The 26,229-nt window shown below is 42.0% G+C and overlaps 1 protein-coding gene across 1 annotated transcript in view; it reads left to right on the plus strand.

The window, feature by feature from the left end:
* cdkal1 (CDK5 regulatory subunit associated protein 1-like 1) overlaps nucleotides 1-26,229 on the plus strand; it is a 322,737-nt gene that overhangs the window by 81,135 nt on the left and 215,373 nt on the right. Inside the window, exons 6-7 of the mRNA XM_084052870.1 lie at nucleotides 6,084-6,132; nucleotides 19,146-19,266. Coding sequence (XP_083908996.1) covers nucleotides 6,084-6,132; nucleotides 19,146-19,266 — 170 coding nt within the window. The remainder of the gene's footprint in view (nucleotides 1-6,083; nucleotides 6,133-19,145; nucleotides 19,267-26,229) is intronic.

Below are 26,229 nucleotides of genomic sequence, written 5' to 3' on the forward strand. Positions count from 1 at the left end.
CTTTGAGCGTGGAGTCCCTATTTTAGGCATGTCATATTAGGCAAAAAAAAAAGTTTATATATATACTGTATCCCCCCAATAAAACTAGCAAAAATAGCAGATCTACAAGCTCACAATACATCACATTAAGACGAGATTGAGATTGCCTATTTTTGCTACTTTTGCGGGACACTGTCATTTGACAAAGTATGAAATAGGGGATTCATTTATGAAAGGAAAAAAACAAAAAATGTAGGGAAAATATTTTTGCCTGACAGCGAGGATGGATGAACAGTGCAGACTCCTGTAGTGAGGCGGGTCTGATCGTTAGAGGAGGTGAGTCATTGGACAAGTGAATGCCGAGCTGACTTTTGTTGGCTGGCAACCTGGAGACGCATGGGTCCTTTCTGTTCTCTGTTATCTTCAAAGGGTGGCAGCGTGCACTCTGCCCCCTGTCTGCGATGGTTAGAGAACACACAGGGTCACAGACAACAAAGGGGCCTAGCTGAAATTACACAAGGCGCTGCAAGCGAGGCACAAACTCCCAACTGACCTCATGGGAGTCGCCAATGTGAGCAGGAGTCGGGACAACAATGGAGAAAATCGATGGTGCTATAAAAAAGGTGTTTTAGGGAGCCGCTGCTGGCAGTGACACATGCTCACCCAACACAATGCTTCACAAAATCTTTTTGATGCCCTGAAATTGTGGACTACTCTGTGCCCTGAATCTGAAAGTATGTGCTACTTGTTTCCTTAGCACTTTAATCACTTGACCTGTTGTTTGACTAGAGTTCATGGCACTTTCCAACCATGCACTTTGTAAGTGGCTTTGGATGAGAGCATCTGCTCAATGCCTACATTGTAAATTGTCTGTAATGTCTGCCTATTATCCTGTAGCATGCGCAGACTAAATGGGTGAACTCAAACAGACACTGATAGTGATTTCCATTCGATTTTCTTATTTCACTCAAGCTGAAATGGTATTTTGTGAGTATCTAACATCCATATCATATCAAATTTTGTAGTGAAACGGAGAATAATTGTGGAGGAATTTGATTTAAAAGTTGAACTAGGCAGTGCTGATAAAATAATCAATGATCTGTTAGACTGCATTATCTATTTTTTTTGCCACAAATGTTTTCAGAAATGCACTTTAGTGTATTTAGCTGTAAAATTGTATTGGTTTAGATGCAACCGCGAAGTCGGAAACGGCAGATAAAAGAACAGGCGCCGCCCAACTCGCAGTATGCACAGCATACAGCACACAGTACTGCCCTGGTATTTGTAACATAATGAATCTTAGGTCACGTTTACACGGCAACGATCAGAACAGAAAACGACAAAGTGCTGTTGCTTTGTCACTTCTTATTATGCATTTACACGAAGACGCTCCAGTGATTTAAAACGCTGTAGTGTGCATGCCAGGTGACTAGGTGGCGGTGACGCGTCTTCTTCCTTCTTCCTATGTTTGTTTGGTTGTCCACTTATTTTAAGCGACTTTGGGCTTGTTTCGACTTGTTTCCTAATGTTTTTTAAACCAGTGGTTCCTAAACATCTTCATGTCAAATGATGTATTTGTCCACAAACCCCCAACCCCCCCCCCCCCCCCCCCTTCTGAAAATATTTTGTGTCAGGGTCAGGGACCCCCATACAAGATTTGTGTTCCAGAATTACCTCTTCTTATTTTCTCAAGATTCTTTTTTCTTCTTTCTTTTTTGAAAATAGCAGATCTACAAGCTCACAACGTGACGCATCGCGAGGCGTTGTGAGCTTGTAGATCTGCTATTTTAAAATAGCTGTAGCCTAGTCGCTTCTTTTGAGTTTTCATAGACGACGTTGCTTATTTCTCTCGCATGGAGGTTCACATGGAGACGCTAGGCACAGCGTTTTCAAATAATTCCACTCTGGAAGGAGGTTTCACTTTATTGCGTTTTCAACCCCTGATAACACCGTTGCCGTCTAAACGGACGGCACATCTGATACTTTATTTTGCCGTTTTTTGTAGAGACCGTTGTCGTGTAAACAGCACCTTTGTGTTTGGAAAATTGATTGATGACTGGATGCCATTATGATATTATTGATTGACATTTTCTTTTTTTGTGTAGAGCACATCCAAGCACTCTACAAACATCTAGGTGTACGCAAAGATGATTTTAAACTCACCATGGTGACAACAAATGAGGTATTAAAAAAGATTAGCGCCCTTCAACAAAACAAGGCCACTGGCCATGACAATATTCCCTCCAAATTTCTCAGAGACTCAGCCGCCCTCCATTGCTCCAATCATCACCCACATAATAAACCTCTCCATCAAACAGGGACGCATCCTCCGTGATTTCAAAATAGCGAGAGTAACCGCTCTGACCCCGGCAACTACTGCCCTATTTCTTAGTTCCATCTCGGAAGTGATGGAAACAATTGTTTATGAACAGGTTGAAAAGTATCTTGCTGAAAAAAAAACTAATGTACAAATTACATTCTGGCTACAGTTTACAATGGAACTGCTTTGAACAATAGACACGACTGTCGGATTTTGTGTTACTATCACACATACTAACATTCTAGAAGTGTTCTGATGTATATTCATTACCTACCTACTGCTAAGTTGTCCTGCGTCAATGCATACAGTAGTGAACTTACATTTAAGTATCAAATATGCTTTCTTGAGTCATTCATTCATTACACGCTCCAAAACAGTCAAGCTGCCACAATTAAATTCCATAAATGTTCATTTAATTCCACATTATGTGCTTTTGTTTTGCGGTACAGTAAAAGCATCCTTACTCATTGAATATTCTTATAAATCAAACAGTTGGCCTACCATTTTTGTTGTCCAATATCCCATGTTGATAATTGCCACTGTGTTTTTAAAAGCATGGGGTCCTCAAATGTTACATTAAATATATTTTACCATAAATAATGTCATTACATTTGAATAAATTTGGCATGCCAGCCTGTAACATAATTACTTAGAAATCAAGTGGCATGTATGTATAATATAATTACATTCGGTTATACAGGCTTGTATGTGTAACAGCCTTCAGGCAGGCCGATGTGGAAACAGCTGGTGAGTTTACCACTGCAGGCCCTCTCCATTGTCAAGACTAGATTGAATTATGCATTGATATACACACAGATGGATAGATGGATGTGTGCACTCAGATACGCATGCGCGTGCATGCACGCACACATATGGGGCACTCACAAACTCAAAGCCAGATATACATGCATGGCGTTCAGAAGCACACACCTATGTATCCTTGGAAGTTAAAATTGGAACGTCAGTGACAGTTGGTGGGATATGCAAATAACACATGCAAATAACCTGAGATGAATTTGCATGATGTGATTGCTGTAACGGATGGAGTGAAGGGAGTGGGAGACAAAAAGAAAAACTGCCATCACCTGTTTCATTCACTCACGTTTAATAACTTGTGTGTGTATTCGTCCATGCATGGGAGTGAGCGTGCATGTATGTGTCTACTTGTGTCAGCTTTTTCCGCTTGTGTATATATGTTTGCTTGAATCAATAGGAATGAGAGGTACAAATGCAAAGCAAACAAAAAGTCACGCAAGCCCACAGTGATTCATCTCTTTCTGTACTGAACATGTCACCTCCTGTATGTAAACCACATCACACATATAGTATGCAGGCTGTTGGCTGGCTAGGTAAACTTAGCATTACAATGGGAACACGATGTCAACAAAGCAAACACGCACATCTCACCATCCTGAATAATCAGTTTGTTCTTATGTTTGGTTGGATATTTATGACCGCCTAATTCTTTAGGGTCATACTATAAAGTGGGTCATGATGGGTCCATATGTACATTATGCTTCACCTGACAAGTATTTGTTTGAACGGACTTGAGTGATATGAAGGTAGAATGAAGTGGGACCCAGTTGGGTCATGCAGCCACAGTACAAAAGACATTATAATCTCCTCCAGGTCGGGGGGGGGCTTAATTTCTCAAACCGCTGGACCGATCGGCGTCAATCTATGCGTGCACTCTCCCAGTAGTCCAAGAAAGACACTCCGCTCCATTTTTTTTCAAATCCGCCTCATGGTGGCGATATAGCAAGCCACTTTACATTTTGGCCTATTACTCTTGAACTGTAGGTTGTACAATAAAAGACTTTATGTATATTGTCATGATCCTAATATCTATGAATCTTTAGGTTCTGACCTTTTGAGGGGTTAACATGTCTACTATAATGTCCATTATTTTTGGTTATTCTTATTCTCATATTACAGTCTACAATGGAACTGCTTTGAACAATAGTCACGACAGTCGGATTTTGTGTTACTATCACACATACAGTACTAATATTCTAGAAGTGTTCTGATGTATATTCATTACCTACTGCTAAGTTGTCCTCCGTCTGTGGAGAATTTGTTCCAAACATACTAGGCACATTGCGTAGTTGCATACTATCGTGACCATCAAAGTTGTTTGTCTTTAGTAACTATCACGCTATTGCTTATAATGTGTAGGACCCCATGGTGCTCTGGCTCTATGACGATTGCATTGTAAAGGGGTCTTTATTCACTGTGTAGTTCCAATCCTACTCACTCAGAGAGTTGATGCTCCATCAAGGAGGCTGTCAATGTGTGTGGAACTGTGATGTAGACATCCCATTATATGGCAGCTTTTAGGGGAGAGCAGAAGGTTTGACATACTAGGATGCAATGGAAATAAAGCTCCCAAATTGCTGCATTTCTCTCTCTCTTGCTTTCTCTCACATTTCTTCCTCTTTTATCCATCTATAAGGGAATAATAGTGTTCCTTCTTTTTGGACAGCTCAGCAGTGGAGAACGACTTAAGTGCAGTCTCCCGTAGGCCACTGATACTGTGTGTGTGCGCGTGCGTACGAGAGTGTGTGAGTGTAAGAGTACATTTGGCTGCTTACTGCTGTTCTGAATAGACCCAGATTGCCTGGCCATTAGAATAAAATAGATTTTTATTTCGGTGCTTACCGTGCACATAACTGCCGCCTGCCAGACGCACTGTGTGTGTGTGTATGTGTGTGTGTGTGTGTGTGTGTGTGTGTAAGAGGGAGAGAGAAAGAAAGACTGTGGGGGAATGTGTACATGGACCTGTGAGTGTGTCTCTGAATGTGTTTACATGTTAGAAGGGTTGCTCTGTGCCTGTGTTGAAGTAATTGTCCTGGAGATGTAGCGTGTGGACGCCAGGGCACAGAAAGTCACCTCTAAGAATAGAGTGTGTGAAGAGATCAGATTGAAGAGACCATGGTGGGAATGAAACGGGAGCAATAATGGAGCGTCCCACTACCTGCCTCCACTCTATTTTATTTCCCACTTTGCCTTTCTCCATCCTATACACCCCCCTTCCTTCTTCCCCTGTCATCCAAATCTCCGGCTCTACGTTCTGATGTCTACCTTAGGAACAGCGGTTTGGTAAAGTCATGACGTGTTATCAATAGATTAGTATCTCTCTTTATGAGACATTTTATGACCCAGCTTGGCTTCCTAATAGCTTGGACAATATTGAGCACTGAGCAGCATTGCTTATTGTCTCTACTACAACAGTGTTCCCCTTTCCTAATTATAAGCTATTATCTCTACAGTATCTGTCTGTCTGTCTGTCTTATCTTTGAGTCTCTCGCTTTCTGTACCTGTCTATGTACAGTATGTGTTTACCTGTATTGCTTCTGTCAGGGGCTTACACTCTCTTTCCCTCTTTCTCTCCTCTGTCTCGCTGTCTGGGTGCCTGTCTGTCAGAAAACAAATTGTCTTCCACTCTGAAAGTCTCTCTTTCTACCACTGTCTCTTCCAGCAGTTGATCTCCAATAATTCAAACTGAGATTCTGTCGATAACTAATATAAAGTGGTCTTATAGCCACATACACACTTGATGGGGTAGAAGAAATCTATACCACCTGATCCCAGTGGCAGACTGTGTGTGTGTGTGTGTGTGTGTGTGTGTGTGTGTGTGTGCTTATATTGTTTGTTAGGATATTCTGTCTGTATACACTACAGTCTAGTTTGTTTGGATTTTGTGTGTCTGAGAATTGTCATCAATATTGTGTTGTTGATCAAGTGTACATATTATGTTATCAATAACCGCTTGTGTGTATTTCAGGTTCAACAGATCGATCGTGTGGTGGAAGTCGTAGATGAGGCTGTCAAAGGTATGACAACACGCACGCATACACACACACACACACGGCACACACGCGCGAGCGTACAAATGGACAGGTCCATGTTTGAGTGAATGAATAAATGAATGTGCAGTGCAGTGATGAGTTGCTGGGTTGATGAATGGATGGTGCTAAAATAAGAATATCAGTAATGGGGATCTTGTCTTATTTCTCAAATCCAGTACCAAACACTGTCCAAGCAGAGCATTCAGTGTGAATTTCTGCTTATGTTTTTTTTTTTTTTACAGCAGGTCATTTTAATTGGGTTAAACATAATGACAATGGGTTACCTATCCTGGCTGAATTTCCTTGAATGTCCCAGCTTGCCAATGTAATAAACTAAGTACATAATGCCGCTGATGCTTGCTATTGTATGTCTTGTTAACGGCGCCAATCAACTGTGTCTGCTTGGCTTGATGTCTGTCTGTTTAGTTAACCCATTAAGTCCTGAGGTTCCGATTGGGGTCATTTCTCCATTCCGACATCTCGCCACTCCGACTAGTGGCTTCCGCGTGCGGTTAGGGTTAGGTATAGGGTTCGTTAACGTCGGAAAGGCGACATGCACCCTTTCCGATTCTACAAAATGTCTAAGTGAGTGCCAAAATTGCCAGAATTATTTCAGAATGATGTTATCCCAGTGCCAGAGTTTTTTTTCAAAGTAAAAAAAAAGTGCTTAGGAAGCGAGATACAGCCTTTTTCATTTGTAAGTTAAACAAGGAGTGGATGGAGCTGCAAATCTTCAGATGATGATATCTTGGGTTCTGAACATGTTTTTCAAAAAAACATTTTTTTTTTACTATTTTTTCAAAAACACGTCAAACACGTCATTGGCACGTTGAGCCATAGCGGTAAAAACACGTGAAACACGTTAATGGCACTCAATGAGTTAACTCTTTGCCTGAATCTGCTAAGGCTCAGCCCGCCGTCGACGAGAAAGACGAGATTTTGTGTTTTCAGTGGTTTTCCACCAGATGGCGCTGTTGTCAACCGTATGAATGATGCTTTCAATGCTAGATGACGTCAGACCCGGAATTGACCCGTAAGTTTTATTCAAACGGCAACAGCTGTGCAATGGATTGCCCCGTGCGGATAAAAAGGTTTTTCCTCTACTACGACAACCCCGTGCGTGTGATGAGGCGATGTCCGTGAGGACGGAGGTCACTGAAAATATTCCATGATTTTTCAAAGGTACAATAAAATTGCTATTTTTCGCTGGCAGTGGGGTGACAATATTACACTATCACTCTGTCAGTCAAAGAGTTCATCCTAACAGTTTTTTAAAAAAAGCGTATGTTTCTATATCAGTGTTGCTCAAACATTTTCATGTCAAGGACCACCCAAAATGATATGTATTTGGCCGCCGACCCCGATCTCAAACTATTTAGTTCCAGGGACCCCCAGAAGCAAAAGATTTGAGTTACAAATGTTCGTTTAAAAGATTTGCACAAATGTTCACGATAAAAAAGAAAATAGCAGATCTACAAGCTCATAGCTATATGAGCTTGTATATCTGCTATTTTTGAATAGCCAAAGTATAAAATAATGGTTATAGCTAAAATCTGAAAATGACACAGATGCTTTCCCGGATTGAATGGGTTAACGGCACCAATCAACATCTGTCTGCTTGGCTTTGATGCCTGTCTGTTTAGTTAACTTTGGGTGGCCGTGGCTCTGGCTCAGATGGCAGAGTGGTTGCCTGGGAATCGGTAGGTTCCGAGTTTGATCCCAGCTCCTCCTGGCATCTTGTCGAAGTGTCCTTGAGCAAGACACTGAACCCCTGACTGCTCCTGACGAGCAGGTTGGCGTCTAGCGTGGCTCATGAATGGATGAATGTGAGGCATGCGTCGTAAAGCTCTTTGAGTGGTTAGGTGACTAGTAGAGCGTTATATAAATGCGGACCATTTACCATTTTGTCAGGCTTTCTTACTGCCTGACAGGAAAAGAGGGAGAAACAGAACAGACACGTCTGATAGTGATTAGGTCTGCTACTTAAACTGTTACTGAACCAGCGTTCTTAATTGTTAATGCAAACCAGAATTTGTGCCTGTGTGTGTGTGTGTGTGTGGGTACACAGCTGTGACAGACCCCCAATGTTTCTCTAATGAAGAAGAGAATTATTTTGCTTTTGTTGTATGTGTGTGAGAGCACACATTAACATGATGTCTGCCTCTGTAACGTAGGACGCTGAGCTGTGTTTTAATTTTACTATGTGTCATCAATCCCTAACCCCTCGCGCACACTCACGCACGCACACATACACAGCTTGCAGTGAAGTTTGGGGGTACGGATAGGCCTTTCTCTGGATGTTTATTTCCTTCCCTTCATATTATCCTTCTTCTCTGACTTCTATCCTTTCCTTGCATTCTTTCCCTCCTTCATACCTTCCTTGCACTCATTATTCTCTCCTCTTAATTTCCTCCGTCCATAGAAGGTCATTTCCCCAGTAACATTAGAGTTTTTTTATGAGCCCCTATAAAACAGAGAGCTGTTATTTCAGCGTGCAGACCAGAGCAGACCTCGAAGTCATGGAGGATTTAATATTACTAATTGTAGTGCTATTCACTAAATATACAGTATGTTTGCTGCTGTTGTCTGTGAAGTTTCCACACATGCCAGGAGTAATGGCATTTTGTTATTATTCCTCTAGATGAGACTATATTTAGTCTGTTTGCACTGTTTCTGAAAAGGTTTAAGAACTGTGGGAATACTAGCACTACTGGAGTAAATGATTCACTTGCCTACTGCACTGCTTCATACAGAGCTCTGTTTGTATAAGTGTGTAAATATTTAGGGCTGGACAGAATAGTTTGAAACTTAATTCATAACATTCACATAAAAATGTTAAAGCAACATTTGAATTGCACACATGGTATTACTATTATTATTATTGTTGTCTCCGCCAGGTCGAAGGCATGGCTGATACAGTGTTCGCCCCCTCCGTCCGTCCGCGTGTTTGTCCGTCCGTCTGTTAACACCTAATCTCCGGCACTGTTGGAGATCAGTGTGAAACTGCACGCACACTCCCTGGAGGCCAGACCAGAACCAGTTGCCCACATTTTTCACATCTGCCTGTTTGCAGGCCGATTTTTGCGAAACCCATTTTTGGCTTTTACTCCTACAGATTTTGTCCAAACATCACTCAAATCAGTACACAGTATCTCTGTAGTAATGTGATCGAGACGGATCTGTCTGATTGTTCATATTTCATCCTGATTGGCTAAGACTTGCATCTAAAGTTTGCAGGAATGGCTAGCTTTGAACAAAATGCTTCAAATTATGATTGCAGCGTCCGATTGCCGTGAAATTTGCTCACAGATTCCCACTAGGCCGAGAAAAAAATGCCACCCTTTAACATTGGCTTATTATTGCGCCACCAGCAGGACGATTTTTGCAAAAACATTTTTTTTATATTACTCCTACAGATTTTGTCATCATTTGTCACACAGGCACAGAGCAACCCTTCTAACATTGTCAAACATCATGCAAATCGGTACACATTATCTCTGTGTGATTAAGACAAATCTATTTTTGAAAAATCTCGAACATTTGTGCAAATGTTTGAATATATATATATTATTTTAATGGATTAATGTTGTGTTGCTGAAGTGGTTAGTAGTGCATCAATTCCTTTTAGCAATGTACAGTACAACAATTAAATTCAATCAGTCATACACACTTGATAATAGTTGGCTTGTACCAGCTAAAGTTAGTTTAATCCTTCTGGTTCGCTAGCTACCTGTAGTCATGACTTGTGATAGTATAGTGTCCTATTTAATGTTGGTAAAGGAGAGCTGTGCATCTTATGGCAGTGGGTTTTTACCACCACATCGCAGGATATTGTTAATGTAACAAAACACTGAATTATATCCCTGATATCCCTGATATATCCAGGTCAGGATTCAGAGGAAGATCTCATAATTATAAAAAAAAAGAAAAGGGAAAAAAAACAACATCCCTGTCCTCAGTCAGGAGCTTCTGCTTGATAGTGCAAGATGTAGTTTATTTTAGGTAAGATATATAGTGATTTCAAGGAGGCAGTTTGGAAAATAGGTTACTACTGCTCTGTCTGAATCTTTATTGGCAATGGAGCAGACACCGCTATGTGAGAGATAAGACGGTCAGCACTGTCTTATCTGTACTCATGCTGTGCATTGTGTTTGGAAATACTATTGCCACGTTGACAGGGTCCTTTCATCTGTGATTGTTTGTACTCTCAAATTAATGTGCAAATGTGGAGATTGTATTTTTTATCTGCATTTATGCCCCTTAAAATCTTTTGGTGAAGCAGACTCAATTTAGATCCGTTTCAAGAAAGGTGGCACAGTGACAGGTTTATATGTGAGTTAATAAGTTAGTGAATACATTAGTTTGCAATAACCATAACGGCACAAATAATTTACATAAACATGTTTAAATAAATAAAACAATATTTACCCTAATTAAGTGGGAGATTACTGAGCTACAAAAAGCTGATTTAGTGAAGTTTCAAAATAATCCCCCCAGAGTATTATACAGTATGTCAAATTGCAGCAAATCGTGTCACTATATGTTTTCTTTTTTCAGAGGACCCCCATGCCATCCGCAGTAATTGTGCCCCCCAGAATTTTGGCATGTGCGGTGCCCCTAGGTGGGAGGTTAGGTGCCTGGCTGTAGGCCACCTTGATGGTAGCTGTAGTGGAAGGGAGACGACATTACTCCTGTCTCTACCCTTCAGGCCACCACCGCTGTCTGTATCATTATTAACGGTGACACAACTCGGAACACAGCTCGCTAACAAGCAGGCCTTTGGCTACATCTTCAATGCTTTCACTGCAATACCAGCTATGTGAAAGAAATCGGTAATGGCACGCATGTGAATAAACATGTTTACAAGGCCACCCAGTTGGCTTTTATACCCATTTAAGGATGATAACAACTGCTACCCGGGACAGTGTGTATAGCACAGTATCCACTAGCTTTTGATCTTTGGGGGTTATTCACGTTATTCACGCTTAGATTGCTGCCAGAAAGCAATCTTCTACGGCAATGATCTCTGCTCCATTCTATTATTGAATGGCTGCACACACATTTTCCTGTTTGATAAGTGTAGCTGTCACAATATATGAAGACAGTCCAATGGTAGTTTGAAGAGTAAAATGCAGCTGTTGCACAGCCCCATTGTGGGCGATTAATGAAGGCATTTGTAAAGCATCCTCACTTAGTGCTTGTGGAATCTCATACTCATCTAACAGGCCTTATTGAATACTGTTGCGCTCCTGGGGTTCTTTTAAATTTTTTATTTTTTTCATTAAGTCCCTGCTGTGCAAGTCTGGCTGGAGAAGGTACCATTGTCTAGTCTAGCGGTACAGCAACATAGAAACAGAAGGCTTTCTATGTAGGGTAAGGCCACACGACACACAAAGCCTGCAAAATAAGGCTGTATTCATGCGTTCTCTCTCCAAGCAATCTTCCATTGAAGTGATCTCTGCTCGGTTCCATTAGGAAATAACTTGAGTGTTTTTTGTTTGTTATTAGATGGACATTTTGGATGTCTTCAGTTTTTTCCTATAGTTATTTCTCTCTCTCTGTCTCTCTCTCTTTATACTGATCTGGGGAGCAGATGCTAACCTTGGATAACTCTTATACTCTGTGTGTGTGTGTGTGTGTGTGTGTGTGTGTGTGTGTGTGTGTGTGTGTGTGTGTGTGTGTGTGTGTGTGTGTGTGTGTGTGTGTGTGTGTGCGTGCGTGCGTGCGTGCGTGCGTGCGTGCGCAAGAGACAAGGCCAGGTTAATGTATCTCTTTAGCTTCGGACCAGTGACTATAAAGCCTCCACATAACCTTCTGATCCATATTTCACCAGGACAAACATATACTGTTTGCTTGTCTAGATGCTGAAATAGAGGAGGTGGACAGGTGGAGGAAGGGGAGAGAGATGGGAAGGGAAGGTGGTGATAGTGAGGTCAGGGAGCAAGGGGGGTGGGAGTCCAGATATTAAGGAGTTAATTATCATGTTTGGAACACAGTGAGAGAAAGATGATCACTGCCATTTTCAATAAACGTCATTGTTCCGGCCACCAGTCTCTAGGTGTCTGGTGAAGCAAAAAAAAAGAATCCGGATGAAACAATGAAGCTCTGGAGCTCGTTTCCATTGTGGTCCTTTAATGAATCGTTTGGTCATCAACTTCAGAGTCTTTGTCTCCAGAGGTTTGCCTTGAACAAAGGTTGGAAACGTTTACGCACAACGCAGGACAATGGAAATGATGATAGAATGATATGTAATAAACTTCAAACACACACATGATGATGATGTCAACATAGCTGGAGGATAATAAGCTCACAACAGGCCCCTTTCTTAACCCTGTCCTCCACTATACCTCCTTCCCTCCTGTTCTTTCATCCGTTTATCCACCCCTCCTTCCCTCCTCTCTGCCCTGGGCAGGTTCTTTATGAGGACAGGAGACATAAGTTATGATGAGACATCAGACACAGGTCAATATGTCATCTTTTTATCTCCCTGTCCCCTTCCTCTTTCCATGTATCCATCCTTTATATCAAGTCAATACTTTGTCCAATAGAGGCCTCAGTAATCACTTGTTTAACATATCTCTGGGGGCGTTCGGGTGGTGAAGTCCCTGCCCACCACCACAGAGGTTGTGGGTTTGAATCCACCGTGGTGCAACCGGCTTTGTGGAGCGTCTATGCGAACACAATTGGTCCGTGTTGGGGGGAGGGAAGCCGGGCGGGGAGGAGGGTGATATTGGTCATTGCATGTACTCCTATGGGCTGGGGGGGCACCTGTCAACAGGGAGTGTTGGGCTGGAGGAGTAGGACGAAGGCCCTACGTCCTCCCGGTAGGGGTTCCTCACTGGCAGGTGAGTCAGTAGGATACAACAGCAGTGCCAACACAGAAATGTGTGATGGGAGGAATCAATTGGCATAACGGAAAAAACAGTCTCTGTCTGCATTACCCTTGATTCAACACACTCTCCCCTCTCCCCTTCTGTAGTATAGGACTATAGGTGATGTTATAATATCATGCCATTACGAGTGGAAGGAAGGATTTATGTCCGCTCCCATTAATAGAAGACAGGAGAACAAAAGGGGGGAAGAGGGAGAGATGAGAACAAAAAAAGAGGAGGGCGGAGAGAAGGGTGGTCGGCAACAAGAAAATGAGATACATGTTTGTGTGCATGTGTGACCATTGCCTCCTCAGCGGTCACTTCCTGTAAACTGTGTAATTATGATGACAAATAGTCAGAGCAGGACTGAAAGCCTTCCTCTGTTTTGCTTCCAGCAGTCACGGTGTTTACACACACACACACACACACACACACACACACACACACACACACACACACACACACACACACACACACACACACTCAGACACACACTCAGACACACACACACACACACACACACACACACACACACACACACACACACACACACACACACACACACACACACACACACTCAGACACACACTCAGACACACACACACACACACACACACACACACACACACACACACACACACACACACACACACACACACACACACACACACACACACACACACAGACCTACAGTACCTTACACATTCATGATGCTGATATTGAATTTAGATGTGGAGGCGCTCCTGCAGTGACTCCATGCTGGTACTGAGATTATTTCTTGACTTGACAATCATGCTCACAGGGTTTTTGCACAGTTTATGTAAGAATGGATGTAGTGGGATAAGAAAAAACGTATTGGAAAATATCTGGAAATAATAATGTCACCACATTGTTAATTGCTTGCTAATGATGTAAAAAAACAACAACTACACTACAATGAAATGACTGGTTCTTAAAGTGGGCTCCAGGAACCCCCAGGGGTCCTCAAGGAGGTCCCCAGCTAAATGATTGATAGTTAGGAACCAAATGGACGATTACTGGTCTGTAACTATCATAGCAAATATTTCCTTCTAGTTGACACTTAGTTTGGATAAGTTGTTTTATAGGTTTTATATCCCCAGTGTGATTGTTGACTACTTTGACTTATTCTCAATTTGATTTACTCATGTCAGCTTTGTACTTTACCTCTTTCCTTCATTCCTTCCATTCTCATGTAAGGTGTTTACACTGTTTGTGAGAGAGACACCTGTGGAGGGATGGATGGATGGATTGAATGAAGGATAAACAGAGGGAGGGATGGATGAATAGATAGACAGACGGGTGAAAGGAAGGATGAGTTTAGCGCTAAATCCCATTCGGTTTTGCCATTACATTCCTTGGCCAGTGTCGGGACGGATTGGACGATAGCGAGGCTAGATGAAATCCGACTGCCAAATCCCAGTTGTTTTCCATGAGGGAAGTTTTCTCATTTTCCCTGCTTGTACCTGGGATATTACGACCGGTCACGCTTCGCCGATTGGCTCTTTGTCCTCCTTCGGGGGCAGATTGTCATTTTTATCTACCAATCGATAGCCCTTCCTTCCTGCCCTGAGCCCGCCCTCCCAGGGGACTAGTGTAAAAAGGGATGAAAAACAGGAAGACAATTCCACCCCTGAGCGGCTCCATCTAACACACACACACACACACACACACACACACACACACACACACACACACACACACACACACACACACACCTACTGTAGCTTTTAGCTGGCAAGTGGTGGGTGTGTGTGGGCGGAGGGATGAATGAATTAACGGTAGAATGAAGGGGGCCAACAAGTGTATTCTAAGTAATTCATTCGCACGCACGCACGCGCACACGCACACGCGCACACACACACACACACACACACACAGAAGCTCTGACATCACAACCTATTGGCTAGTGCTTGGCTTTCATCCAAGTTTTTATCTTGAGTAGAAAATTGTGAACAAACCAAACTGGATGATATTTTACTTTGCTTCCCTTATCAGTGATATTTTAACAAAACCTACAAAAACGAAACTTTTCAACTGACGCAGTTGTCATTTTTATGTCCAGCGCCCACGTTGTATACCAAATGCACCCATCTAGTGTCAATGGGTGTGTTGGTCTTAAAATGAGGTGTGGTCTGGCGCATTGCTATCTAATTGCTAGAGAAGTGTAAAACAGTTATTGCGTTCTATATGTCTAACTTCCGGCGTCAGTGACAGCACAGATATATATATATATATATATATATATATATATATATATATATATATATATGATACTTATTATTTAGACAGTGCAACGCTCAATGCTGCAACAGTTCACCATGAAATTCAGTGCTCCCGACACACGGAGCGCCATCCATCATGCTTTAATAAGTGGTTTAAAAGTACCCTAACTTAGAGTGAGCATATGATTTTTAAGTTGATCTGTCAAGATGTCATAGATGTCTCTTGGATACGAGGATATATATATTAGGAAGGAAGGAAGACGTGAACTTTGACCAGCAGCATGGCCACCTGGTCCACCCGCTTCAATCAAAGTCCATCCAAATCCAACACAATAACACTCATGTTTAACATGGTACAGTACATGGCATTTCTGCTCCATATTGAGGTTAAAAAAAGAAAGAAATGTATGATCTGGGCCATATATCAATATATTTCATTGTAAGTGCATGTTTTCTTTGCACGGAGACAAGTGGTGAGGAGAGAGCGAGGGAAAGAGAGAGAACAATAGATGCATTTATTTCAATTGGTAGTCTACACATTATTACTTGCGTACTGCCTTAAAGGGATATTTCACTTTCAAACATGTTTGGGGTTATTTTAACGTGTACTTGGGCTTTTTTGAACACCCAGACAGTTTTTAAGTTCCTTGATTCAGTCATTTTGGCCTGACGTTTGGATCTCAAGGAAAGGTCATGGGATCATTCAAATGGTTAAAGTTCATGCACCAGGGAGCACAAATGTGCTCAGCAAGTTTCATGGCAATCTACCCGTTCAATTTTGAAATATTGTGTGTGCAAGTGGAAAGTTTGGCCTACGGGTGGTGTTAGCGGGAAGCCCATGGGATCACCAAAATGAATGGGAGCATGAAAGTACACAGTAAATTCCATGGCAATCCAGCCAGTACAGTAGTCTTCAAGATATTCTGTTTGAGAAGTGGTGGACCTACAGACAGACTGGCGGGCGGACGGACGGACGGACGGACCACCGCACATCACCATCCTTCGAAGCGGAACAGAAGTAGATTTAGGGGTTTGGTCACAGTGCAGTACTAGTGTAAGAAGTAATGAACCAGTTTTATTTTTGGAATGCACATTTTCCTATCACTCACAGATGTCGCTATCTTGCCTTTCCTTCCACCGGTTTCAATGCCCTGATCTACACTATGAAGTTCCTGATAATAGATTTGAAGTTGTATTTTTCATTTGGGTTGTTATGCCAGTGGGTGCTCCATATCCCTCCACATTACACACAGCTAGTAAGGCCTATTAATGTCTTTAGTTTAGCCACACTCATCTCCTCTAGCGTTGCTTCAATATCCCCAGTCTGCCACTCTCCTTAGGAGCCTAACATCAGACTCAACAGATGGATTTACTTATCTGCCTTCTAAGCCACTGCTCCTACACATACAGTCAAATGTGTAGAAGGAAGGCACTGGAGCCAACTCGGACAATTAAAGCCTTTTTATACACAAGGTGCAGGCACTGACGGAGATGTATTGACGTCGAAACGTTGTCACTCTGTTTGCCTGCACCTTGTGAATAAAAAGGCTTTAATTGTCCAAGTTTGCTCCAGTGCCTTCCTTCTACACATACTGTACCAGTCCCGTTCCTGAGATTAGGGGTGGGCGATATGGCAAAATATTATATCATGATTCTTTTCAGCCAGAATCACAATACTTGTTGATGTAAATATTTTGGATTTTAATATTTTATCATGATTATCAACACATTAACTGCCAGAGGTATTTCTGAATATGTCTAGCCAGTGCCAGAGATTTTTCATTGAAAAATAAAAAGTACTCAGGAGCCGAGATAGATAATTTTTAAGTTTTAAGTTAACAAGGAAGTGTATAGTCTATATCTTTTTTTTTTTTTTTTTTTTTTTTACTTCACGTAGATCTACGCGATTGGCACGTGGCGGCTATAAATAGGTTTGCGTAGATCTACGTGATTGGCATGCAATGTGTTAAAGTACATTATATGATTATTAATGATTATTATAAGATCATATATATATATATATATTTGTTTTTCTTTTTTCTTTTGCTGATAGATAGATAGATAATCTATTTGTTTTTATGCTGCTGATAGATAGATAGATAGATAGATAGATAGATAATCTATTCGTTTTTATGCTGCTGATAGATAGATAGATAATCTATTCGTTTTTATGCTGCTGATAGATAGATAGATAGATAATCTATTATTTTTTATGCTGCTGATAGATAGATGGATAGATAGATAATCTATTCGTTTTTATCCTGCTGTTCTATCATGTGACATTCAGTGTAGGCTGCTCAATGGTGAGTTAGCATTGTAACATTCTCTTTTGACTGCTTCAGACAGAACATCTGACAGTATCCTATCTATTTTTGATCGATACGCGAGGTAGGTCGCTGTTTCACCCACGTTTGGTTGAACGTTATGTCGCTTAACCTTCGCACATTGTTGTTGCAACAAAGCTGCAACAAGACCGATGTAACTCCTCCGTGTGTGTGTCTTGACAGTTGCTACTGCGTGCGCCGTGCGCTGCAAAGAACAGCTTGCTAAAAGGGGGAGGGGCCGTGGCAGCATGCGATCTTCAAGCTAACAACACATCAAGCCGTGACTTGTTGTTAGCTTGTAGATCTGTTCTTTTTGGTGAATGACACCGGCGTACTATAGCAGTATAAATTAATGTATAGAACTGTGACTCATAGAATGTACACTCGCTGTATCACGATCTATACGATCTCTCTGAAAAGGCATATTGTGGAGACATGGGAATCGTTCACCGATCTTTATCGTCATATTGCACACCCCTACCTGAGATGCACCGGACCAGCCTAAACTTGCCTTGAACCTGATGACCTGCTCCAGGGAGTTGAGTCAGAGCAGAGGAGAGGTGCACAGCGAGGCCTTGAGGCTTGTGGTGGACAGAGTAGGTTTCCGCCTGAACCAAAAGACCCTTCTTCCCGTTGTCACGCATTGTATCGTATGTAGCTGCTATCTTCCATTATGTCATCTACTGGTAGAATGACTTGTGGCTTTTCGTTGGAATTATTCTAAGCACATCGGATCTCAGAACACATTTTCCTGATCTGTTACGGTTTGGGTCATTTTGGATCCATGAAGAGCTTGACCCATTTGGTTACTAATGGAATCAAATGGAACCGTGTGGCTGGTCCATTTGGTTACGCTTGTACACTCTCAGAGACCTATAAACTATAAATACAAATGGATAAATTAACACTGAGGATTTTACTGTGCAATGAGATGACAGTATCTTGGTATTGTGTGTTTGATAAGGCAAGGCAAGGCAATTTTATTTGTATAGCACATTTCAACAACAAGGCAATTCAGGGTTGTTTACACAGAGCATCAAGCAAAGGAAACAATAATAAAATGACATCATAGATAATAGATAGAGTTACAGTGCAGAGGAGAAACATTTTAAATAACTCGATCAAAGGCAGCGGCAAACAGAAAGGTATTTAGTTGTGTTTGAAAATAAATAAGAGTGGCAGCAGACCTGCAGTTTTCTGGGAGTTTGTTCCAGATATGTGGTGCATAAAAACTAAATGCTGCTTCCCCACATTTATGACAAAGAGAGACCCACAGTGAGTTCCGCCCTTTACTTCTCTGTCTCCGTCTCCCTCTCTTGCCACCGACAATGTAAAAGATCTCCTGAGATCATTGGTCCTGCTGAGAGATCATTGAGGCCCCTGCAGGCAAAGTCCTTGAAACCTAACGCCACTCTGATAAAGTACATTCAACTGAAGTGCCTGGCGTGTAGACAAATAAAAACAAAAGTTGTATTGCTAAGCTCTTGTTTTGATGCATTTATTAAGATTTGTATTTTTATTTTTTACATGTAATGGTCTCTGTGTGTGTTTTTTTGCAGGTCACTCAGTTCGTCTCTTGAGTCAGAAGAAAGATGGAGGCAAAAGGCTTGGAGGGGCCAGATTAGACCTGCCCAAAATCCGAAAGAACCCACTCATAGAAATTATCTCCATCAACACTGGGTACAACACACACACACACACACACACACACACACACACACACACACACACACACACACACACACACACACACACACACACACACACACACACACACACACACACACATACAGTACTCACACGCACGCACACATGCATGCGCGCACACACACGCGCGCGCGCAGATGCACGCATGGATACACACAACTCATAAAATATTCAACTGAACCTATGAATTTAATTTTTTCACTGCTTCCCTGCTGTCATCTTAGATGATGGCTTGTGTGTGTATGTGCTTGCATGTGTGCGTGTCCGTGTCCTTGCTCTGCTTCCACAAATCAGAACCTCCTTGCACCTCTGATTGTATCAATTTCACATGGTTTGCTTTTTGTTTGTGACAGTGCGTGCTTATGTGATTTACTTGCCTGTGGTATACACACTTTTGTGTTCATGAGCTTGTGTGTATCTGTGTGCAAATATTCAATCTAAAGTGTTTGCAAATGAAACCTATTTGTTGTGTGAACGTTAATAGTTGTGAACAGGTTTCATCTCTGTATCACCTTCCTTATGCCCAACGCCCAGTCACCCTGAGCATCAACATTTCAGAACAGAGAGAAATACGGAGAGACCACCAGGGTTATCTAGCTAGCTAGCTAGCCTGGTAGACAGACATATAAAGAAACATAGTAAACGAGAGAGACTGTTGATGTGCGCACGCACGCACGCACGCACGCACGCACGCACGCACGCACGCACGCACGCACGCACGCACGCACGCACGCACACACACACACACACACACACACACACACACACACACACACACAGCACCCTTTTATGTGCTTATTTTATGTTGTTTACAGATCTGTGTGTGTGTGTGTGTCTGTGGTGCTGACCTGGGACATGTGATCTCAGTGGGCTAGTTAAAAAAGGTTATGACAAACACTAATTCCACTGCTTCCATTGATGACAATCCATCAATCAGCCGTCTGTGTCTCCTCAACCTCTGTTAATGACAAGGCTTGAACCACCAAGTCTGCAGGAGCCATTAACCACACAAACCTTATTGTCCCAATTCTGGGCATGCCATATTAACAGGTGAACATTATAGCCCAATGTTCGCCTATGACAACAACGCAACGCGCTCTGATCTTTGCCCATTTTTATCTAAGAGATTTGGTCTAGAGGGTGAAGAAATTAGGGGACCAAATAAACCCCCCAGGAGAAACCCGGTCAATGAATTGTATATATAGAGTTTAAGTGGTTAAGTAAACAACTCACTCACGGAAAGGAATACTGGTGGAGCCAATGCTGGTTCCATGGTCATTGGACATCTGTGTGGAAACTTCATACTGTGGTTAATTTTTACTTGCAGATCATGCGTCCTGTCCCAGTGCACAATTAAGTATTAAGCAATCCAGGAACGCATCTGTGTCATTTTAGATTTTAGCAATAACCATTATTTTATACTTTGGCTATTCAAGAATAGCAGATATACAAGCTCATAGCGTGGCACCGAGGGAACCGCGCTATGAGCTTGTAGATCTGCTACTTTTGAAAAATTGTGAACATCTTTGAATATATATATTTTTAAAGCGAACATTTGTAACTCAAATCTTTGCTTCTGGAGGTCTCTGGAACTAAATATTTTACAAATGTACACACACACACACACACACACACACACACACACACGCACACGCATATCTAGAATTTGATTGTAAAGCCTGAAAAGTGTATCTGTACAGTATGTCAAATCATATCATACACTATAGGGGATTGAGGTTGGATTGATTTGGACAGATGGGATGTAATGTCCAAACTAAATCAACCTATTTGTGCAGCATTCAGTCTACTATATTTGATCCAAGTTAATCCATATTATTTGAAATGGTCCACAGATGAGATTTGAGGATTGATTGCAAGCGAAGAATTGGCGTGGTCTGGACTTTTTTACCTTCTGCCTGTTGAAAACACTAACAGTATAACATTATAACAGTATATGTACGTGTGAATGTGTTCGATATTTTGACCTAGCAAAGACATGAGAAATGTCGATGAATCATGAATGTAATCAATAATGTAACCGAGTGTCCGGGTGGCACTGCACATGGGTAAAGTTCCTGCCCACTGCTGCACTGCTGAGTGCTGCACTAGCGACTCATACAGGGCTGTCTGGGAGCCGGTTAAGCGGGGAGTGGAAACGAGAGGAATAGCATGTTCCTCTGCATGCATTATGTACCTCCGGTGAAACTCCTCATGACCAGGTGAAAATACGTTATACTAGCGACATCACGTGTATCAGAGAAGAAGACACATGTTCCCCTACACCCTCCCTTATGAGCCAACCAGTAGGGGTCAGCAGTGACAAGGGACTTCAGTACAAGGGGGAAATGGAAATTGGTATTAGGACTGCATTGGGATAAACGGTGAAAAAGAGACAAATTATAATTGAAAAGAAAAAAGAGGTCCTGATATGGCTTCTGAGGGACTTTTGAAGCACATGTCTCTTTGTACAGATGTTTCAAGTCTTTAGAGCTCAGTGACCTTTATTTCTGACTAAATCCTCTTAGACGCCGCTTGATCTAATCGCCCTATATGAGCAATATAGTGTGTGTGTGTGTGTGTATGTCTGCAGGGATCCCAGCTAAATGCTTTATGGTTCATGGTTCAACTGAGGTATCACACACACATACACACATACAAACACAATGGGGATGGGTGTTTGGGCATTCTTATGTAAATGTCCACACTTGGAGTGTTCATGGTTATCTCTGGTTAACTGTTGCGTGATATCTACAGTGTATCCTACTATAAATGCGGGAAATCTGTGTGCGGTATGTTAGTGTGCATATCTTTCCTTTGTGTATCTCGAGAATGTCCTCCGGTGAGTAGGTTGGATAGGCAGTTGTCCAGAACCGCTGGGCCGACCGATATACCCGTACTGTATAGACGTAATATGAAGATTCGGTTGTCCAGAACCTCTGATCTGACCGATATGCCCACATGGGCATACCCACACAGAGTATATGGGCTTACAGTAAATGGGATACAAACAAACAGGTACAACAGGTACACTGACAATGGGTAGAACGGGTGCAATTATGGTTATAATGTGTTTAACTGTAATTTAGTTATTTGCTAAATTAAATACATGCATGTTTGTTTGTTTTTTTCTTTTAAAAATGGATCGTTGATCCCTCTCAGTTGTAACACGTCTTTTCAGAGCGGTCCTGCTGGATATGGATAGGTATTATTATAGACCACAAAAAATAATATCATTACTACAGTAAATTATGTGCACTAGACCATACCCGGTCGGCGCAGCGCATCCGTGGGGGGATATGCGCACATGATCTGGCAACCCGGGAGGCAGTTTGTCCCATAGCTGGGCAGCCGCAGCTATGGGACGACATTCTTTGACCCAAAAACGCTAATAAGAAGCTGAGATTTGATGAAATTGAAAAACGGGCTTCACAGTTAAGTTCAGATGGTAATGGTCAATGGCTGTGTGCAAAATCAGAGCAATTGGTCCAGCCAGTGGGGAGAACCGGGTAGCTTCACCACCACCACCACCACTACAAACGCACAGAGGTTACTACAGTAAATTATGTGCATACTGGTATCAAAACTAGGGTCCTGTAACATGTCTTGAGAGCTGACTGTCATGTCATTTAAATCAAATCAAGTTTTTAATTCTATTTTTAGTTGTACTTACTGCTAATAAGCCAATGATCAGAGTGTTGCCGAGACATGACATCATCAAAGAACTGTAATCTCTTAAAGTGTCATTAAGTACAGACATTAACCAACACCAAACGACTTATTGAAACATAAAACGATTCTTCAATATTTAGCACATTGGACCAAATTAAAAATTTATTGAAAGGCTAGGTACATTTAATTCTGTTCAGAAATCAATCAGTCACAGATTCACAGTTAAGCAATAAAAGCAATACCAGTTCTGTTAAGGATTTATCGTAATCTCGTCTTCCCACCAAATAATAGAAAAGTATTGATAGTGCTATTGATATAGACGTGGATCATTAAGCACTCTCGAAAATGGTGTCAATATCAATAAAAAATAACCATCCCTATCCCTGATCATTACTGTGTTACCATTTGGATTCAAAGTCCCACTAACCTCTGTATCCAAGTTGTTTGCCTTCCACGCTGTTGCCATGCCAGAGAATGAGCGTGTTAAGGCAGATCTCCAGCGCACTGATTTCGGGCTGACTCAGCGTTGGGAGGCGCTGGAAAGCGTCTGCTGCCGACGAATTGTTGTCGGACAGCGTCGGGTCGGCAGCTCTATCGACCCGATGATGACAAACCCAACTTGCTCGGTTGGTCCCGACTAACTAGAGCCCGATGAGAATGCCATGTGTGTTTTGTTTTGGTGCGAGTGAAAAAGCTCAGCTGTTGCCAGATTCTGTGAGGAAAACAAGCGACCAGGTCTAAAAACACACTACACTACACTTCAGAAACAAGCCCAGACAAAAGCAACCTGCAACTATGTATATTTACAAGCGGCTTATAATAAGCAGATCTGGCAACACTGGCAAAATCTTGCATGCCAGTTCTGCCAGATCTAAAGGCATAGCACAAGTCTGTTTGGTGGAGAGTCACCTTAACGTTATAGCAGCACCATATTGTGTAAGTTACAATTATATACAATATTCGTATTGTGTATATTACTTATATGAGTCATTTAAAATGTTTTGTTAATAATTTCTAAACCGATAATTATTTGTTTTTGTGTCGCCCCCACCCCTAATACAGTAGTGTACTGTATACACACACACACACACACACACACACACACACACACACACACACACACACACACACACACACACACACACATGCACTGAGTGCCCTTTTGCAGAGGTTGTGCTCTGTTGAACTTGCTTTGACCTTTTTCTCTGGACTTGTTGTTTGTTATGAACACTGAACACTGACTACAGGTACCCCCCCCCCCTCTCATTCCTATGGTTTACCCTTTCCTGGCCTTTCTATGCCCTCGTGTCATCCAGTGGACAGATCTATGTCATCAGTGTGTGAATGTGTTTGTGTCTTTCTGCGTTGTGTTAAATCCGCCCTCTAACTTGTATGCATGCATTTGTGCATGACTGCCTGTGTAATGTGTACATCTGTACAAGGTTGTGTGTTGTGTGCGCGTTAGCGAGTGTCTTAAAATGTTCTGTAAGTGTGCGTGCACTCTACACTGTGTGTGTGTGTGCGTGTGTGTGTGTGGTGCTGTGTGCAGATGTCAATCCCTTTCTCAGCCCTTAACCAGCAGGGGGTCTGTATGTGATCCAAATGAGCTGCTTGTTGTTTTGGAGAGAGGGCCCAGCCTGGCTTTTTAAACGAATCCCTCGACTCTTTACTGTGTTTTAATTGGAACTCTACTTTTAGCAGATCCAGGGTTTTACAGGGTCTGTGTTGACTTGTGAATCGGTTGTTGACATTTTGTTCCATTTGGCACACATCTAGAAGCACAAAGAATTCTGAGCTTTTAAACAGTTTTTTTTAGGGATGCACCGAGATGTATCGGCCACATATCGGTATCGGACGATATTTGCCACTATCGGTCAACATCGGTATCGGCAAAAAAAAAGAAAAAAGAAAGAAAGGTTACAGGAGTTAAAGCGCAATTATGTTGTGTTTCTGCTGATTCTGAACAGTTATATCTTATAATGAAGATTACTTTGTGTCCCTGGCACAAAGGGGGGAAATAATAACACCAAAAACGAAATAAACAAATATCATTATCGGCTATCAGCAAAATTGTTATTTTAAACATCGGTATCGGCCAAGAATTTCCATATCGTTGCATCCCTAGTATTTTTTTGATTATGTATAAAGTGTTAGTGTTGTGACCACTGGTCCTTTCTTCTATTGTCACTGTTTTAACATGGCTCCACATGGAACCAGTTCAGACCATAGACTGTATAAATGAGATGGACAGAGCCACTCCGCTGCTTTCTACAGACCGAAAATGAAGCCGATTGTTCTGACTGTAGGTCCGCCATCTTTCAATATCGCGTCAAATCGCGTCATATCCTGCAGAATGAGACCAGACCATTATTGGTTGGGTAGCTTGTCAATCAAGAGCGGGGGCGGGGAATGGATGCTATTGGTTGTGTAGCTTTTCAATCAAATCATCCCGCCCCTCCTAGAGAATAGCCTACTTTATCGTCAATTTTAAAATAAATAGGACCATAATTTAGCAAAACGCATATCCTGATGATTGAAAGGAGACTTTAAACTAGCGACTGGAAGCATATAGAATTTATGACAATTTTTATTACATTAAGAAAATCTAGTCTAAAGTTTGTCAAAAAACCCATTCACTTGCGTTAAAATAAATTCTTTCTGACACCGCAGGTCGGCGCAGGGTAAAACAGCGCCACTCTGGCCATTTACAAGCTTCCGTGTCGGCCTCATCGTAAATATCTAAGACTTGCCCCTTGGTTCAGACCAACAACGTTTAGACATGACACGTTTAGATTTTAAATCCAGTATTCCCAGGACACAGCACCTGATGTTATTATTTATTTTTTTTCTTAAATTTTTATCCCACGATTTTGTAACCCACATTTTTTCACCCAGTGCCAATTGCCTATGTAATCCTGGGCACTACCTACCCTCTGCCAGCCTAGGGAGAGCCCAAGCTGAAGCTCATGCCTCCTTCAATGCATGAGGAGCAAGCAGGCCGCTTCTTATCACCCGACAGGGGGGAGTTTCCCTGGTTGGACATAGCGCGTGGAAGGAACACGTTATTCCAACCAGTTCCCTTCTCCTCCATCAGGTACCCCGGCTGACCAGGGGGAGGCAGTATAGTGACCAGGATTACTACATGTTTTTGTGAGGGTATTAACTACCCTAGGAGACACGGGGAGAACATGCAAACTCCACACAGAGTAGGCCCTGATGTTATTATTATGGGTCTCATGCCGGTATTTAGATTGATGGACTTTACCA

The sequence above is a fragment of the Gymnoscopelus microlampas genome (assembly GCF_963454915.1).
Source record: "Gymnoscopelus microlampas genome assembly, chromosome: 3".
NCBI classification, from domain to species: domain Eukaryota; kingdom Metazoa; phylum Chordata; class Actinopteri; order Myctophiformes; family Myctophidae; genus Gymnoscopelus; species Gymnoscopelus microlampas.